We start from the raw sequence: 17,456 nt of genomic DNA, 5'->3' as shown, positions 1-17,456 counted from the left end.
TTCTTGCAAATGGCCAGAATTCTGTTGGGGACAGGGGTCTTATGTTTTCAAAAGCAGACTTATGTCTTCAGGAGATAGAATTGGGCAATGCTGTAACATCTGTATTTGGTAGAGGGCTGTTGATACGTAACTGCATAGCAGAGCCAGCAAAGTGACTGATGTGCATCAAGACTGAAACAAATCGGGACCGATGCGCTACAATCCCCAATGTGCTATGGGCTCTTAATGCATGACCGGACATCATCAGGGGGTTTCTGATATGCATCGGACTCTACGAATGTGTCGAATGGCAATGCTGATAGCTGAAAAAGCTGGAATTTCCCACCTCTTTTAATACAGGCAAGCAGCTGCATATGCATTGTGGCAGCAGTCTGCCATACTGCATTTTGTCAGAGCCATTAAATTCAGTCATTCAAAAATGGGGAGGGGGGGGGGAAATCCAACCACATATCATTTCAGTGACTTCCTGAACAGGCACATATTCCAAGCTTAGATAATAATTGCCTCATTTAAATGATAATATCAAGATGTTTTTGTTCTGTTGAGAGATTCATGGTGGGGCTGCAGTTGTACTGAATAGTTCTCTCATTGCATTATTTGTGCCCACTCCAGATTGTCAAACGTACACACGTATGCACAAAATTTGGCATAAGAAACAGAAAAAGAGGGTGGGAACCCTTCCTCATTTGATGGAGGGATTTACCTCCCATGCAGAAGTGTCTCATAAAGCAAAAGCACTGAGAACGAAGCTAAAGAAGTAAGAGATTTTGGTTGTTGCAAAATTAAGCCAATAACTTTGCCACCAGCAATGGGGACATTTCATCTGTTCAGTGCACATTAAGGGCCTCGTAGGTTTTTTTATGGCATCATAATCTTTGATTATTCTGATAAATATTTGGACTGCAGAAGAGATTATGCTGAAGTTAATGGCGGTGATAAAACGAACACCTTGGCATGTGGAATTGAAAAACCCAGAAGTGAAATGGGCAACTTTTGGCTGCGTAGCAAAATCGAGTGTTTAAATTTCTTAAGCAGTCCTCTTTCTTTAGCGTCCGCGGAGGCTAAGCAATGATAAGGTTGCAGTAACTGCAAACATATTTAGCTATTGTTCTTTCACATTGATAATTGAAAATGGTAACTCATAGGGTTTGTCTACATTACTTATATACCCTGAGTTCTCCCTGGGCTGGCTGTATATTGTTTACACTATATACAGCCCCAAACCCCCAAATTGGGTCTGGGTTGTTCACACAAAACCTGGACCCAATCTAGGGTTTCCACCCCTTGCCCTGCGTTAAAAAAGACTTAGCTGTTGTTCTGGGTTTTCCAGAAAACCCAGCGCAAAAGACAGTGATGACTGGACCTTCCCATGTGGTCTCTATGAGTATCACTGCTGAGTCAATCTATGGGCACAAGTCATTCTGGGGTCTGGCTGGACATCATATTTTGACCTCAGAGCAACTTGTACCTGAGTGGTGGTGCTAGCCAGATCACAGCGACCACATGGGAAGAAATTGTTGCCATGTTTTGCTGCAGCTGGTAAGGGGGGATTCAAATGGAACTTGGTCCCAGAATACTCCGGAGCAATACTTTTGGCAAATGTAGACACGCTCATAGTCGGTAGGACTATATTGGGCTAAAAAAAATAAAGAGTCAAACAATGGTCAGTAGTACCTTGTCCATTCCTAAAGCCCCCCTGTTCAGGGTGAATGACATGATTAGTAGTTTCCTGGTACTTCAATTTATTTAGCAAATATTTAGTATATAACTTGGAGTCAATATCCACTAGGCTACTAGGTCAATATTTATTGGGATGCTGTATTGTATTTTAACACTTTATATGTGAATGACCTTTGATCTAAGCATTAATAAATGATTGCGGAGAAGTACAGACTGGCACTTTGTGCCAACCTGACTGCGTACTAGGGATGAACTAGGGAGGAGCATTCACATGCTCCACTGCCAATATGCCGCACACCTGTCCACATTGTGCACACCATGATGCCGTGCACTGGGTGCAGCACCCAAACGACACTGGCCAGAAGGAGCGTCATCATGGTGCACAAGTGCATCGTGATGCCTGTTTTAGGAAGCTGCCAGAGCAGCTTCTTTTGGGGCGCGGATAGGTACCGCAGCACTGATCAGGGCAGGAAGAGGCCACTTCTAGCCACCCGTCTGTACTGCCCCTGACTGACTCATAATTGTAGGTTGTTATGGCCAAGTAACTCATTTGTTGGGGAAGAGACTGATATAGGAAAGAGGTGCACTGTGTGGAGAGGGAGTTGAAAGCTCAGACCTGAAGCCAATATTTATTTTCTGAATTACTGAATTTTCCCCACTTTTTTCCATTCCAGAGGCTTGGACAAAAGAACCAAGGCAACCTGTCTTAAGAGCTGGGTTTGCTTGCCATCAGCCATAATGGTGGAGGATTCCAAGAGCTAAAGCCTTCCCAAGGTAAGGTTCCTTTTTCTCTTCCAGGGTTTCCCTTAAGTATGATTATGAATGTCATGAGCGATTGTCAGGGAAACTTACAAAATAAACTGAAGAGCGAAGTGAAGGCTAGGACCAGGCTGACGTGAAGGGTGGATGATGCGCTGCAGTCAAATTTGTATTTCGTGCAGGAGCACACCTGGATTTTCAGTTCTGTACTGTTAGTTAGAGGAGGTTTCCCAGAATCTGTCACCAAAATAGGGATGTTGTAGTTGGCTTTCTTCAAGTTTTGAGGCAGGATGACTTGGGCATGGGTATCTACGAGAAATAAGGAGGGAATGGTTAGGGATTTTTGAAAAAAACAAACAACATAGCAACATTCTTATCAAATGGTGTCAAGTGCTATTGAGGCAGTCTGGTGTTGCCATTGAAATGCTGGGCTAAGACTCTGGAAGACCAGGATTTGAAACTCCCCCCAGCCATAAAAACCCACTGGGTGATCTTGGACAAGTTATATTAAACACAGTGATTCCCAAACTCTGGTTTTCCATGTGTTTTGGACCTCAGCTCCCAGAAGCCTCAGTCATCTTGGCCAATGGTCTGGGATTCTAGGAGCTGAAGTCCAAAACACCTGGAAGGCCAGGATTTGGGAGCCATCACTGTATTAAAGGAATGACATACTACCTTTGAAAATTTCATTAGTGGTTAGAATTCTTATGTGGGAGAGGCAATAGCTTCCTTTTGCCTCCCGCCAGCTGCACCCCTGGGTAACTCATGGAAACTTTGGATGAAAACTCCAAGTTTCATTTTGGAAACCACCAACATCCACTGCTTCTATGTTTATTGTAAGACAGCCTTCCACAACCAAATGGTTTAGATGCAATGGGATCTTGTAACACCTTTGAGACTAAATGAGAAAAAGAAGGTGGTAGCATAAGCTTTCATAGACTAAGTCTAGCTTATCAGATGGACTGATGAAGGACAACTTTGTTGAAAAGGGAACTTCCACAACCTAATGGCTTAAAAGATGTACTGTACTGTGATTCTCCTCACCCCCATATTGAAGCATCTATTCTCTTACAAATTTAAATATATACAGTCCGCCCCCCTATATGCGGGGGAACTGTTCCAGACTCCCCTGCATATGTGGAAATGAGTGTATGCTCAAGCCCCATAGGAAATAATGAGACAGATGCTTGTGGCGGGGTGCAGGGCGTATGGCGCAGGTACACACCTCATTACTTCTAATGGGACTTGCCTTCTGCATAAACTCAAAGTGGCGGAAGGCAAGCTTGCCTTTGAGGAGGGCTGACTGTATTTCCTTTGAAAATCCAAATTTCATATGTATTGAAATTTCAAATTTCTGTATTTGGATATATTTAAAGCTCCAAAAAGTGGACTTCAACATTTAGAGAAGGGTGAAATTTGATGGATTGTAAGAGCCTGTTCATTTCACGTTATAATTCCCAAGGCCCAGATTTCTGGAGCACCTGTTGTTGGAGCTGTTCCACTGAACAACTTTCAAAAATCACGTAATGAAGGCTGTTCTTGAACAATTTCTAAAACTCTTATCAAGGACAGGACTATATTTGCAGTCACAAAGGAACAAGAAGAAAATCTCATTCTGAGGTTGGGATCTAACAGAAAGAAACACATGCCAGACAACACTCCTCCAGACCTATAATTTCTTGTGAATCGAAATCAGCAGGTGTGCTAGTTATCCCATTGTCTGGAATTACTGCAATGTACTGAGTCAACGCTATCCCCTTGGGGCACTCATTTTCCATTGAAGACATGGCAAAATTCCCACTCACATCAAGGGAACAGTATTCAATACTTTTCAAACACTAGGCATAACTTTTGGTGCCAATTAAATAAAGGGTATTTTGCAAGCAACTTTGCCCAGCAGAAATCTGTCAGTCTCTTGACTTCGTTGAGTTAAAGTTTTGGATAGCTTTGTGTCTCGGCGAATATTGAAGTCCATCAAGGAGACTTTGGCCAGGATTTGAGTGTTATGGCTGCAGGCAGTGCTTTCAACAACAGCATCTAAAAATTTCCAGAGCCTGTCTCTTTGCTGTGACCTAAATTTAGTTGGACTCTCTTCACATGGTTCACCAACATGTTAGGCCTGTGTTTAAATGAACTTAAGATGCTCAGTGCTATACAGCAGAATGGAACAGAAAACCTGCACATCTTCAATGAGGGATCTTTGTTTCTGTTTCTTCGTTAGAGGCAAACACAAATCCCAGAAGCAGCTAAATGTTTTGAAACAAAGTTTTCTTGCTGAAGGATGCTTACACTTTTCTGATGGATCCAAGTTCTTTGTACAGTTTTGCTCAATGTTTTTCTTCTCTTTGTGATAGTGTAGCCTTTCTCAGCTTGGCACCTGTTGTATTATAATGCCAGTCATCCCCACTAACCATTTTAGTTGATGGGTGATGGGAGTTACAGTACAACACACCTGGAAGATGCCAGGATGTAGAAGGTACTACTTGAATTATTGCCACACATCCATAGCAGACCACATAAGTCTTCCATGTGGGGAGATCACAATCAGAACAATTCCTCTGCCTTTCATTCATGGAAACTGATGCACCGCATTCACACAATCAAGAAATCCCATAAACAGATGGATTCACCTGAACTAGGTACTGTGTAAGCAGAAATAATGGATGGTGGGTCCCTTTCAACTAGCTCTTCTTTATGAACTCTGCTTTGGAAATAGAGTCCCACAACGGTTTCCTTTCAAGGAAGCGTAACATCATGTGTGTCAGAGATGTCTGACACCACCAAAATCTGGCTTTTCTTTGATTAGATCAAGCTTGTTATAAAATCTGCTGGACCTGTTTAAACAATGGTAACTAGCTATTTCTTAACACCTTCCATTAGTTTCAAGTCTACACTATGACTAGAATTCTGTTAGGGACATCATGATGTGTGCCAGTGTCCTTTTTGGGACACTGTTGAGGTTGGTATGTCCTTCCTCCTTTTTCAATACTTACAACCCCTCTGACTTATTGTAACTTATCCACTCCTAGCTACCCCATATATCCATTCCATACTTTGCAATGAGGAGGCAGGCTTGGAGAAGCATCTAGCTGTGTATCCATAGCCAGGTGCAAAATGACGACATCAACATTGTGATCCACTGGGTCTCTCTAGTGCTTTCTGCCCTGCTGTGATCATTTCGCCTTTGCCTATGGGGATACACCTTCTCTGAGGCTGCCGCCACACTGCAGAATTAATGCAGTTTGGCACTGCTTTAACTGTCATAGTGCCATCCTATGGAATTCTGCTGGTAGCTCAAGACAGGCCCAATTTTGGTTCTATGGAGGTTTACATCTATGGATGTAATATAAGGATGTGGCATATGTGAGTCTAGATAGACTGCAACTCCCAGCACCCTTCACCATTGTTTATGCTGGCTAGGTTTGATGGGATTTTCAGTTCAAGACCCTTTGGAGGGCAACACATTCTGCAGCTCTAATGGGCCATGCTAACTGCAGGGAACATCAAAACCATACCAAAAGTCTAATCACGACTAGTTTTACTGAACAAAAGTGTGCAGAGATAAAAGGCACGGAAAGAAGAAAGAAGAGCAGAGAACGAAAATGGAAGATTAGAAGTGCTATTATTTCTGATGGACTTACTGTTGATTCTGGTGATTTTCCATACTTTATCTTGACCAGACTGTTTGCTCAACTCAAATTTGAATGGCTCTGTATTTGGGTGAATATCCTTATCTAAGGCGCCAAGGATGACCTTCACATCTTTCATGTCTTCGCAGACGCTTGATACCGTTTGATAAAGGGAGGGCGGATTGTCATTAACATCTTCCAGTGTAATTTGCAATGTCCCTGTGCCCGTTGCCGGAGGGCTACCTATGGAAAAAGTCACAGACTTTATGAATTGGACATTTGCATACAGTGTACACATTGATTATGTATGCAGAATCAAGACACTCATACTGCAAGGCTATAGATCTTGAACAGATGAGAATCCGGAGACATTATTTGCAGCCCAACAACTCCTTTATATGAATTATTTTCAACACCAGTGTGTTCCATTTCTCGCAACTGAAATAAAAACTGACCAAGCAGTAAATAAGTAAATAAAATAGAAAATGCTGTCTTGTGGTTTAGAATCTGTGGGCTAATAGTGCGCACTCATGCCTGGTTACTCAGAAGTAACTCCTACTATGCTCCTGCAGAGTAATTTTATACATCCTGGAATTGATGGTGGACTCACCTCACAAGGACTATCCCGCAGCCAATTTGATGTACAAATTCAAGATATGTAAAACATGATTAAGCTTTGTGCTCTATAAATCTCAAGCAGAATTAACTAACCAGGTGATGCAGAGTTGACCCTTTGATTTCTCTTATTGAAGATTTGCAATGGATTTGATATGGAGGTTAACCAGGCATGGTTTTCTGGACCAGCGACACTTTTCCTTGACTTGATCAACAACAATGAAATCTCTTTACTTCTGTAACTACAACAATTGTTTTTTATGCCCTGCTGTTTCTTATTTGGAAAGATGAGTGGGCCATTGTTTGGCCTACAAGTTGATGTATGCTAAACCAATCTACAGTACACCCCTCAGAAGAAAAGATGGACCAGAACATGGCCTTGGACAGAAATCTGTTTCTAAAATGCCACTCATGACAGCCATCCATTAAAAATGAGCACAAAAGAATAGAACGTTTTTAAAAATGCGCACAAATGCCCAACATTGAGTTACCATCTCCACCATCATACTTGGCTTCTGTAGCATCCTAGGATAAAGTACTACATCTCCCAATAATGGCCTTTGCAGTACATATGCTAACATAACTGGGGTTTATGTCAGCATATGGAACAGACATGATTCTAGCCTGCTTGGAATTGTATGCACACTTGACCTATGGTGACGGTTGAGTACACACTTTTAGAAAAATGTACCCACACAAAACATTGATAGACAGGGTTTCTTTTTAAAGTAAGCTGTAGAGTCATCTGAGTCAGTACCATTTCCGACGCACCCACTTCTCAATCTGCTTGGAAATAGGCTATCCATAGTTACTCATCCCTATGTATCACACTATGAAATTGTTAACTGTGGAGATAGTAATCTGTGGAAACAGTGATTCCAATCTCCATCAGAAATTGACTTCAGCAGAAATGACAACGGGTCTAGTGGCACCTTCAGCACTAACATGTGTTGTTTGATGCCAGCTTTTTCCGGCTGCAGCCCACTTCATCAGCAGTGTCTGCCAAATGGAAACTTGTGTTGGTTTTTACAGTGTGACTAGACAAGGCTGGCATCCCATTGGTGACTTCGGATGGCATACTTCCAACTTACATTATCATAATCTACTTTTTTTAAGTCACTGCAGAGGTCTTAATTCTGTTCTGATCATGCAACAACCCACCTCCCACCAATGCACTATTTTTAGTGTGACAGTGCCCCCGCTCCCATGACAGCTCTCTCAGTGGAGAGCAGCAGAAAGTTTAGAGATGCATCTAGTTATTTTCCTTTATTTGGATTCAAAGCAATAAAGTCAGCCCAAGGACCATTGGCAGCTCCCTAAGGATGCCTGACACTGTCTATCCAGGCAAAGGATGTATTCTGAGCCATTCTGGGAGCCTTTGTGGCTGAAGAAAAGGGTATGCATACTCTAAATAAATAAAGGAGGGGAGGACAAAGTGCAGAGTATGGGCTGCATGTGGCTCTTAGGATTCCAAAACAAAGACTCTGAAGTGTCCCTCAAAGTCTCCAGACCTCCCCCCTCTCTCTCCTTCTTTCTTTGCATTGATGTTTTAGGTGACTTTTTCACCCCCTCAAATAGGCCCCAAACACTTCCAAATGGCTGCAAATTAGGAACAAAAAATGTGGTCAAATATTTGCCAAAATGGCACATGGAAATGGTTTTACATCATTTCTAGCATACTGAAATATGGCAGCCCACCGAAGGAGTGAGGGAGGGAATGGTCAGTGATGTAGACTCAAGTTGATCAACTCAGACTGGACTCAGACTCAAGTTGTTAAGTGACTTGACTTGGATTCAAATTGGCAATAAATGAGGCACTGATTCGACTCGACGCAACATGACTCGAAACTTGTATATTTTTTAGAAACTGACTTTCTGGTCCAACTTCATCCAGAAAGAGAAAATGCATTAGGCAACGAGTGGGAGGTGAGGTATACTCAGAAGACTATCTCCACGGTTTTAGAAGAATCATTCCCCCTGAAACCCATCACCTAACACATTTGCTGTGTCTCTCTGAGAATTTACCCCCCAACTTTGTACACGTCGTTTTGATTGTGAAGTCAAAGGCTTTCATGGCTGGCATCCATAGTTTTTTGTGGGGTTTTTTGGGCTATGTGGCAATGCTCTAGAAGAGTGTATTCCTGACGTTTCGCCAGCATCTGTGGCTGGCATCTTCAGAGAATGCTGACCTGACAATACACAGATTAACATGGGACTCCTTACACACACAGGGTCACACAGTATGTGTATACACACACACACAGTATGTCATTTTGATTGTCTAGTTACTGAACTATTGACATGCTCACACCACCTCCTCCTTTTTGTCTGTTAAAAATTGGCTCCCAGACTTCAAGTGGCAGACTTGGGACTTGGTGTAAAAGACTTGAATACATCACCGGAAACAGTTCCCACCCGCTCTTGCATTTGTCCACTCCTGAGCAGTTATTTCCACCTCAACTATTTCCCCAAGCTAAAAGGATGCTGGACACATCTCTGCTGCTCCCTCAAATCTCCACTGACATTGAAATGGCTGCTGGGATGGGAATGCAGGCAGCCACACTGAAAAGGGGGATGTGCTAGGCATGCTCTAGGAGAAGCTTTGTAGTATCAGTGCAGCACACTCAGCTCCTCTGGGAGAAATTTGCTACAACCAATAAAAACTAGGTTGTCTATAACTGCCCAGAGGACCTTCTCAGCCATCGCTTCCAGATTATGGAACGGCTTGCCGGATGAGATCCGTCACATAACCACCTTAAACAGCTTTAAAAAAGCTGTTAAGAGGGATCTTTTCCAGCAAGCCTTTCCTGAATGGATGCGTGATTACCAAAAAGGAAAAAGTAATGTATTGATCTTGCTGCTGTTTTGCTGTCTTATTATTCTTTGTCTGTTTATTTATCACTGTTTTAAATTGTAACTTATTTTAATACGTTTTATAATGCAAACTGTTTAATTCTATTTTAATGGGAGGTTGGAAAGTGTTGCATGGGCTTTGCATATGAAAATGTGAAACAGTGGCGATGCCGAGTTCATCCAACTGACAGCCAGTGTACTTTGGCAGCTTGGCTGGATGTAATCAGACAGAAAGGCCAAGAGGGTAGTTTATACACCATGCAGTTGGTGCAACCTTTTGCTCTCATGTTGAAAAGAGATCTCGGAAGGTGCTGCTCGAAGCAATCTTTCCGCAGGTACCTGTCTTCCCGGAGCAAAACTCAGACCAGCACCTCATTCCCCTTAGGTCAACAAAGAGCTGACAGGTGGTAATAACTTTCTGTCACTTTCCAAAGTTAATCCAAGGACCTTATATACAAGCGAAAAGTATGGTGTCTCATAACTTTTTCCAGGCGATTGCTCTCAGAAGTAAAATAAAGTAAGAGTAACCCTCCCCTCCCAATTCAAATATCTTTGCCATTGATGAGCAGTATTTGCAGTTATTCTTCCATTCATTAAAGGGGGGGGGGGAGAGGAGGAGGATTGTGGCCATGATCCTGTTGTGAAACTGCACCAGCATAATGACACTGATGTAAGCCTCAGCATGGTTTTCTAGGAAGTATAAAAGCCACAGATGCTTTACTGTGAAGAAAGGAAGGGAGAGTCTCCATGGTCCTTATTTATCCAAGAAGGCTGTTGACTCCAAGTCACCAGCTTTTTCAGGAGAGGGCAAGGTCTTCAGTTCAAAATGTGGCTTGGAAAGGCTGGCTTGCAAAACTGCCTGACCTGTGTGTGGCACAGGCAATTTTCCAAATCATCTTTCCTAGAGTGACTTTAGCTGTATAGTGCTCATCTCTGTTTCTATGCCAAAGAGCCAGTGTTGTCTGAGGACTGCTCTGGTGGTCATATGGCCAGCATGATTGCACCGAACTCTGTTACCTTCTCATTGAGAAGTGGTACCTATCTATCTATTTGCATTTGCATGCTTTCTAACTGCTAGGTTGGCAGAAGCTGGGACTTGTGATGGGAGCTCACTCCATCATGCAGCACTCCGGCCTCGAACTGCCAACCTTGTGATCTTCCAATCATCAGAATTGGCATTTTAACCACTAAGCCACTGTATCCCATTCATGAATTCAATGGTTCAACCCAAATCGAGACTAATAACAATAGGGTCTAATCCTCTTGATGTCTTGTGCTGGCATACATTCCTCTAAAGAAGAAGTTGGATGATGATGATGATGATGATAATGAAGATGAAGATGATGATGATGATGATGATCACCACCACCACCACCACCATCATCATCATCATTGGTTAATGTGGAATGCCTTCAAGGTTGCTGAAGCAGAGATGTATATTTGGTTGTGAAGGCATTTGCTTGTACATTAGGTTTCATATTTGGTTGCACACTGTTGTCACTCAACACGACAGTATAGCCCTCCTGATACATAAGTCTGTATGCAGAGATTACTATGGCCCGTTACACACGGGCCTTAAAGTACGGACTGGGTCCGTACTAGGGTTAGGAAGAGGTGTCCTTTCCGGACACCCCTAACCCTAATACGGACTGAGTCCGTACAAAATGGTGGTGCTGTCATTACGGCGTCATGAGCGCACCGCCTCTATATGGGGTGGGGTGGACGTGATGTCATCACGCCGTGCCAGGGCACATAGTGCGCCCTTTCCCCGGCCACAGAAGGAGCTCCAAAATGGAGCTCCTTTTGCCGTTTGCGTCACTAGGCGCAGCCTTTAGATGGCTGTGCCAGCGATGCAGAGGAGAAAGGGGCCAAGGGTCCCCTTTCTCCTCCTCCCCTTGAAGCCCCAAGGACACCCCTTTCCAGGCCGTGGGGAAGCGGTCTTTTGCCACTTCCCCGTGGCCTGAAAAGCAGCGGATCAGGGCCTTGGAAGCTACCGTTCTGGCAGCTGAGGCCCCGATACACCGGGGAAAGGGGCGGGTGCAGGCTGCCCCAAACGGCTGGTCCATAACCCGCCATAGAATCATAGAATCATAGAGCTAGAAGGGACCACAAGTACAACCCACGCCCTGCAGATTTATGCTAGGCAAGCACAAGCCATGCTGCAACTTGGTATGCCAAAGAAAGAAAGAAAACTCTTTCCCAAGTTCTGGGACATCACCTCATCTTTGAAATGGCAGAAAAGGAAAAGACTGAAGGCTGAAAGGAAAGCAAAATTAACATGTTCCTTTTTTTAGATCTGAGAAAACAGTAACTGTAATAAAAGATTACTTGTTAAGATGATAAATTCTCCTAATAGTGACACTTCGTCTGTTACAGACATGTAAGCGCATAACAAAGGCAGGATTGTCAAGATGCCTGTGTGTTTGTCTCTCTCTCTCTCTTGTATCACATGTGCTGAGGACTGAATTCCTTTTAATGAGAAAGAAATCATTTTCGCACTTATTGCTGGACTAATTGAATTTTCAAAAAAGGGAGCCTTCTATACGTTTCCTTTTGTTCTTGATACATTATGAAGCCAAGTTCAGAGAGAGGAGAATGGATGAAAAGACAGTGGAGCATTTGAAATATGAGCTGAAAAGTCACCCTTTTGTGCACTTAATTAAAACACTATCTTTAATTCAGTGCATTTCATTCCCAGACTATTGGGGTTCTCTGTCCTCTTTATCTTATATTAATGATAGGAATTATTTTCTTTTCCCCACCATTTTTGAAAAAAGAACTCAATCACATTGCAAAGATGGACTTATTTTTCCAACTACAGATATAAGGTTTTTTATTTATTCTGTCTTGTTTACTTGTCACCCTTTTCTACACGTTTTAAAGATCCTTTGGTTAATACAGTATGAGGAATGAAAAATGATCTCTAGTCCGTTCTCGTGACTTATGGCTGCTGTGTATTATTTATACCCGTGTATTATTTATAACCAATTACTCAAAATACACCCGAATTTCAAAAGAAAAACAAGCAAATGTCAAGGCCATAAACTGAAAATTGTTAACAACTTTGCTGGGGGAGAAGGAGGGACATCACAAAAGAAGCCAGAGATAAATGGATACAGTTAAGGCTGAATTAAACACCCAGCTAAGTATACTAGATTCACATTATTCATTCTGTCGCAGTATATGGAAAATAGAGGTTATAAATGGCAAATAAAAATAGCTTTAAGGTGCCCCCCCTCCACCTTTTGTTAAATACATAGAGTATAGATCAGCGATGGTGATCCTTTTCAAGGCCGTGTGCCCAAACTGCAACCCAAAACCCACTTTATTTATTGCAAAGTGCCATGTCCCTCTGGCTTTCTAGTAACAAACTCAGGCAAACTCTGTGCTGGGACAATGGCACATGTGCCCACAGAGAGAGCTCTGAGTGCCACCTCTGGCACGCGTGCCATAGGTTTGCCATCACTGGTATAGATTAATCCCAGAGGAAGCATTTGGGTCTCATTGCAGTGTGAGTGTTAAATCCGCTCCAGAGTTGAGTCTGAACATGAAAATCACTATCCAAGGTGTTGAGCTCTGTAGAATCATAGAGTTGGAAGAGACCGCAAGGGTCATCCAGTCCAACCCCATTCTGCCATGCAGGAACTCTCAACCAAAGTATCCCTGACAGATGGCCATCCAACTTCTGCTTAAAGACCTCCAAAGACAGAGACTCTACTCCACTCCACTGTTGGACAGCCCTTACTGTCAGGAAGTTCCTCCTAATGTTGAGCTGGAATCTCTTTTCCTGGAGCCTGCATCCATTGTTCCGGGTCCTGTTCTCTGGAGCAGCCGAAAACAAGCTTGCTCCCTCCTCAATGTGATATCCCTTCAAGTATTTAAACAGAGCTATCATATCACCTCTTAACCTTCTCTTCTCCAGACTAAACATCCCCAGCTCCCTGAGTTTTTTGCAAGAAAGAATGAAACCTATCAAGATTGCATGAGGTTTTTGTTCATTTTTAACATTTTTGTGCATGCGTCGGCACTTTTCAGCAAACAAAATTGTGAAGGACTGTTTGCAGAAGTTTTATGCAAAACATAATGCAATCATTCCTCCATTTCCACAGATTTTTTTCTTCACCTACCCACAGCTTGAAAATATTCAAAAATATATAAATTCCAAAAAACAAACCTTGATTTTGCTATTTTATATAAGGGACCTCATTTCACTATGCCATTGTATTTAATGGGACTTGAGCATCCATGGATTTTGGTATTCATGGGGGGGGGGGGCTGGAACCAAACCAATGGATATCAAGGGCCCATAGTAGTTATTTGTGCATTTTTTGCTTTGACTGAGTGGGAAAAAGTATTGGTCCATCTCGTCTCAGCAAGTGATGGAAACACTCATGGCTGTTGACAATTTTTGTTTATATGGTTCCTTCGGCATACTATTTCCCATCAAGGATGAAGATATGAATATTCTTTACCTCCTTAACCAAGATTGTGGTAACCTTGGCAAAAAAATATGGATCAATCCTGAAAGGTTGCCGGGGAAAATGCATTTTAAATAATTGTCTATGATTGCTATTCGGGGTCAGACTAGATAGCTACTTGAGACCTTATAGAAGCAAAAATGATGATGTTAAATTCCCTTTTGCCTGTCTTTCAGCAATGCTTATGATCATTCAGCTTTCTAACTGCCTGTTCTATAAACATTATGCTACGTTCCATAACAATTCCAGCACAGTAAACAACTTGCTTGCTGAACATTGTGAAAGTAAGTTAGCCAAGAGTGGAGGGGGGAACCTGCTTGATGTATTTCTGGGTTTCCTATAAAAATGCTCAGAACGCTTCATTCGGGGCTCTGCAAAGTTTTGAAAGCTCTTTCTTGCAAGGCCCGCTGGCGTAACCAAATAGACTCGCTTTCCTTAAATCTCTGAGGTCTCTAACCTCACTGTTTTCTGCTACACTACTTTGGGCATATCATGAGATGGCATGATTCACTGGAAAAGATTATGATCCTGGGTAAGGTGAAAATCAGCTGTTCTCATGCCAGGCATCACACCTTCCCCCTTCACCATGCACAGGGAAAGGAGATAGCCTATCGCCAGAGCTGCCACTGCCACGTCCATAACTGCAGAAGCTGCTTAGCATGCCACCACTTCTCCTGGGCTCATCAAGTGAGAAGAGATGGCATAGGGACCCACTGATCTCACAACTGGGGCAGTTGTTGAACAGTGGAACAACAAGTAAGCAAATCCTTTTAATTCAGTGGGTTTACTCTAGGTCAGTGATGTCCAAACTCTGGCCCTCCAGATGTTTTGGGCTTCAGCTCCTAACATCCCAGACCATTGGCCAAGGTTGCTGAGGCTTCTGGGAGCTGAAGTCCAAAATACCTGGAGGGCCAGAGTTTGGACATCACTACTCTAGATATAATGATCAGGCTCCTGTTGGGTGACTTAGGGATATGTAAGCACCCTTATGGAAAAAAGGCGGACATTTTTGTTCAGCGCGTCACATCTACATTCTCTGTTGATGCAGTGGTTAAATGCCTGTACTGCAGCCACTCACTCACAAACCATAAAGTTGTGAGTTCAATACCAGCCAGGGGCTCAGGGCCGACTTGGCCTTGCATGCTTCCATAGGTTGCTAAAATGAGTACCCAGCTTGTTGGGGGCAATTGGCTTACACATTGTAAACGACTTAGGGAGTGCTTAAGTGCACTGATAAGCGGTATGGAAATGTACTTGCTATTGATACATTCAGCACAAGGTCATGGAATTGTGCATTTGCTGCCTTTGTACTAGGGATGCAAATCCTTAACTCTTTCATCCTTGCATGCAAAGGCAAATAATTGCGCTAGTTTTCTCCCTGGTGTAAAACAAAGCAATTACCCTGCAATATTCTCCCCATATCCAAACGTCTGAAGTCTTGCAGAGGAATTATTCTGCAGAGGGAAAACACATTTATCCATGCAAAAAGCCATTTTCTTTACACGAAATGGGCAATGCTCAAGGAGCTTCAGCACAAAACTTGGGTGGTGATGTTGTGTACTTGTGGGTAAGAGGAGATTTCTCTGTTGCTGAACCAGGATTCCTAGTTGTCGAGCCGAGAACGTGAGATCGTCCAACAGGTTTTTCCGTATCATCACCATTTCTGTGCAGTTGGCAATAGAGCTTTAAACCTTTCTTACAGGTGTCATTATTGCTCTTGTTCTTAAAAGAACTTCTCGCCTTTGGCAAAACATTGACTCGTCCGTTTCACCTCACCCTGAGTTCACCCTTCATCCATTACCATTTTTCATATTTATATAAGAGACTTCAAACTTCTAGTTGATTCTGGCTAACATAGTCACAAAAGTTTATCTAAATCCCTTTTCTATGAGAATGTCTTATCAGTGACAATTGGGGTGTGTGTGTGTCTGGAGGGGAGAACTTTAATCAGACTTTCTAAATTATTCTGGAAACCCATTTTAGAGTTAGTGCTATTATCATCTCACACAAAAGAATGGGGAAAAATAATCAAACACATTAATAGACTGAATAATAGAACTTTTCTTAAAGCTGTAGCATATAGCCGGAAGCCAAAATAATCTTGAGGAGCATAAACGGCTGATCTTGCAATCTCACACACATTGCCAGTGCCTGAAAAGTGCTGAACTTTCTGTTGACTGCTGCTCTGATCTCTTCTTGGTTCTATCTAAACACCCACTCCTGGTTTCCTTACCCTCATCTGCTTTCTACTAGCCCACATGGATGACAAGCTTTACCCTATAGAATAATAGATTCATAGAATTGTAGAGTTGGAGGAGACTGCAAGGGCCATCTAGTCCAACCCCATTCTGCCATGCAGGAAATCACAATCAAAGCATCCCTGACAGATGGTCATCCAGCCTCTGTTTAAAGATCTCTAAGGAAGGAGACTCCACCACAATCTCCAAGAGAAGCAAACAGCTCCTACTGTCAGGAGGTTCCTTCTAATGTTTAGGTGGAATCTCTTTTCCTGCATCCATTGTTCCAGGTCCTGTTCAGCAGAAAACAAGCTTGCTCCATCCTCAATGTGACACCCCTTCAAATACTTAAACAGAGCTGTCATATCACTTCTTAACCATCTCTTCTCCAGGCTAAACATACCCAGCTCCCCAAGTCTCTCCTCATTAGGTATGGTTTCCAGACCTTTCACTATTTTGGTGGCCCTCCTTTGGACATGCTCCAGCTTCTCAACATCCTTTTTGAATTGTAGTGGCCAAAACTGGACACAGTATTCCAGGTGAGGCCTGACTAAGACAGAATAGAGGAGCACTATTACTTCCCTTGATTTAGACACTCTACTTCCCAAAGCTGGAGCACAGCCTTGCTGGGATCTGTAAAGGAGAAAAGTAGTGGTGAGGTTTATGTTTCTTGGTGGAAATGATGAGATTTGGCCTTCTATCACATCATGTTTTCTGAGTTTTCAAATCCCCACCCGCTATGAAAATGATAATGGAAAGGGAGCCAGGAAGTCAGGTTAGTAGTGGAAGCATGGTGTGACCTCATTTGGACTCAGGTTGGTTGTGGATAGACCTAACTCAAAACAGAGCCAGTATAACAGAGCAACAGAGGCCTATTAGAATGGATTTGAATACATTTTGAGCCCTTACCTCTTGCACTCCCTTTGAAAGTATCTTAATTTGAGGAACTTGTGGGTATCCAATTTAATGCAACACCACTGACCAGCTGCCGGCTTGACCCTTCCCATTGAACATTTACACTTGCAAACATCATGTAGCCTCTATGTCAAAGATCTCCTCATAAAAAGTGCCCTGGCCAACCATTCAGGAAGCTGTGCTTTATGCACAGCCATGGATTTCTTTTTTTGAAAAGAAGTTAGTGGAAACTTAAACACTTTCTTATTTTAACAGATCAATGCTTTGTATTCCAACCCAGGTCACGTCTA

At 42.7% G+C, this 17,456-nt stretch overlaps 1 protein-coding gene and 1 long non-coding RNA gene across 2 annotated transcripts in view; one reads left to right on the top strand and one right to left on the bottom strand.

The window, feature by feature from the left end:
* Nucleotides 1–17,456, bottom strand: part of CDH13 (cadherin 13) — a 651,716-nt gene that overhangs the window by 8,315 nt on the left and 625,945 nt on the right. The window contains exons 12-13 of the mRNA XM_042438290.1: nucleotides 6,081–6,311; nucleotides 2,533–2,748 (exon numbers count right to left, since the gene is read on the bottom strand). Coding sequence (XP_042294224.1) covers nucleotides 2,533–2,748; nucleotides 6,081–6,311 — 447 coding nt within the window. The remainder of the gene's footprint in view (nucleotides 1–2,532; nucleotides 2,749–6,080; nucleotides 6,312–17,456) is intronic.
* LOC121914677 overlaps nucleotides 1–17,456 on the top strand; it is a 52,966-nt gene that overhangs the window by 26,307 nt on the left and 9,203 nt on the right. The window contains exon 2 of the long non-coding RNA XR_006100559.1: nucleotides 2,355–2,454. This is a non-coding gene — a long non-coding RNA (uncharacterized LOC121914677). The remainder of the gene's footprint in view (nucleotides 1–2,354; nucleotides 2,455–17,456) is intronic.

The sequence above is a fragment of the Sceloporus undulatus genome, chromosome 8 (assembly GCF_019175285.1).
Source record: "Sceloporus undulatus isolate JIND9_A2432 ecotype Alabama chromosome 8, SceUnd_v1.1, whole genome shotgun sequence".
Taxonomy (NCBI): domain Eukaryota; kingdom Metazoa; phylum Chordata; class Lepidosauria; order Squamata; family Phrynosomatidae; genus Sceloporus; species Sceloporus undulatus.
This window is presented reverse-complemented; position numbering and strand designations above follow the sequence as displayed.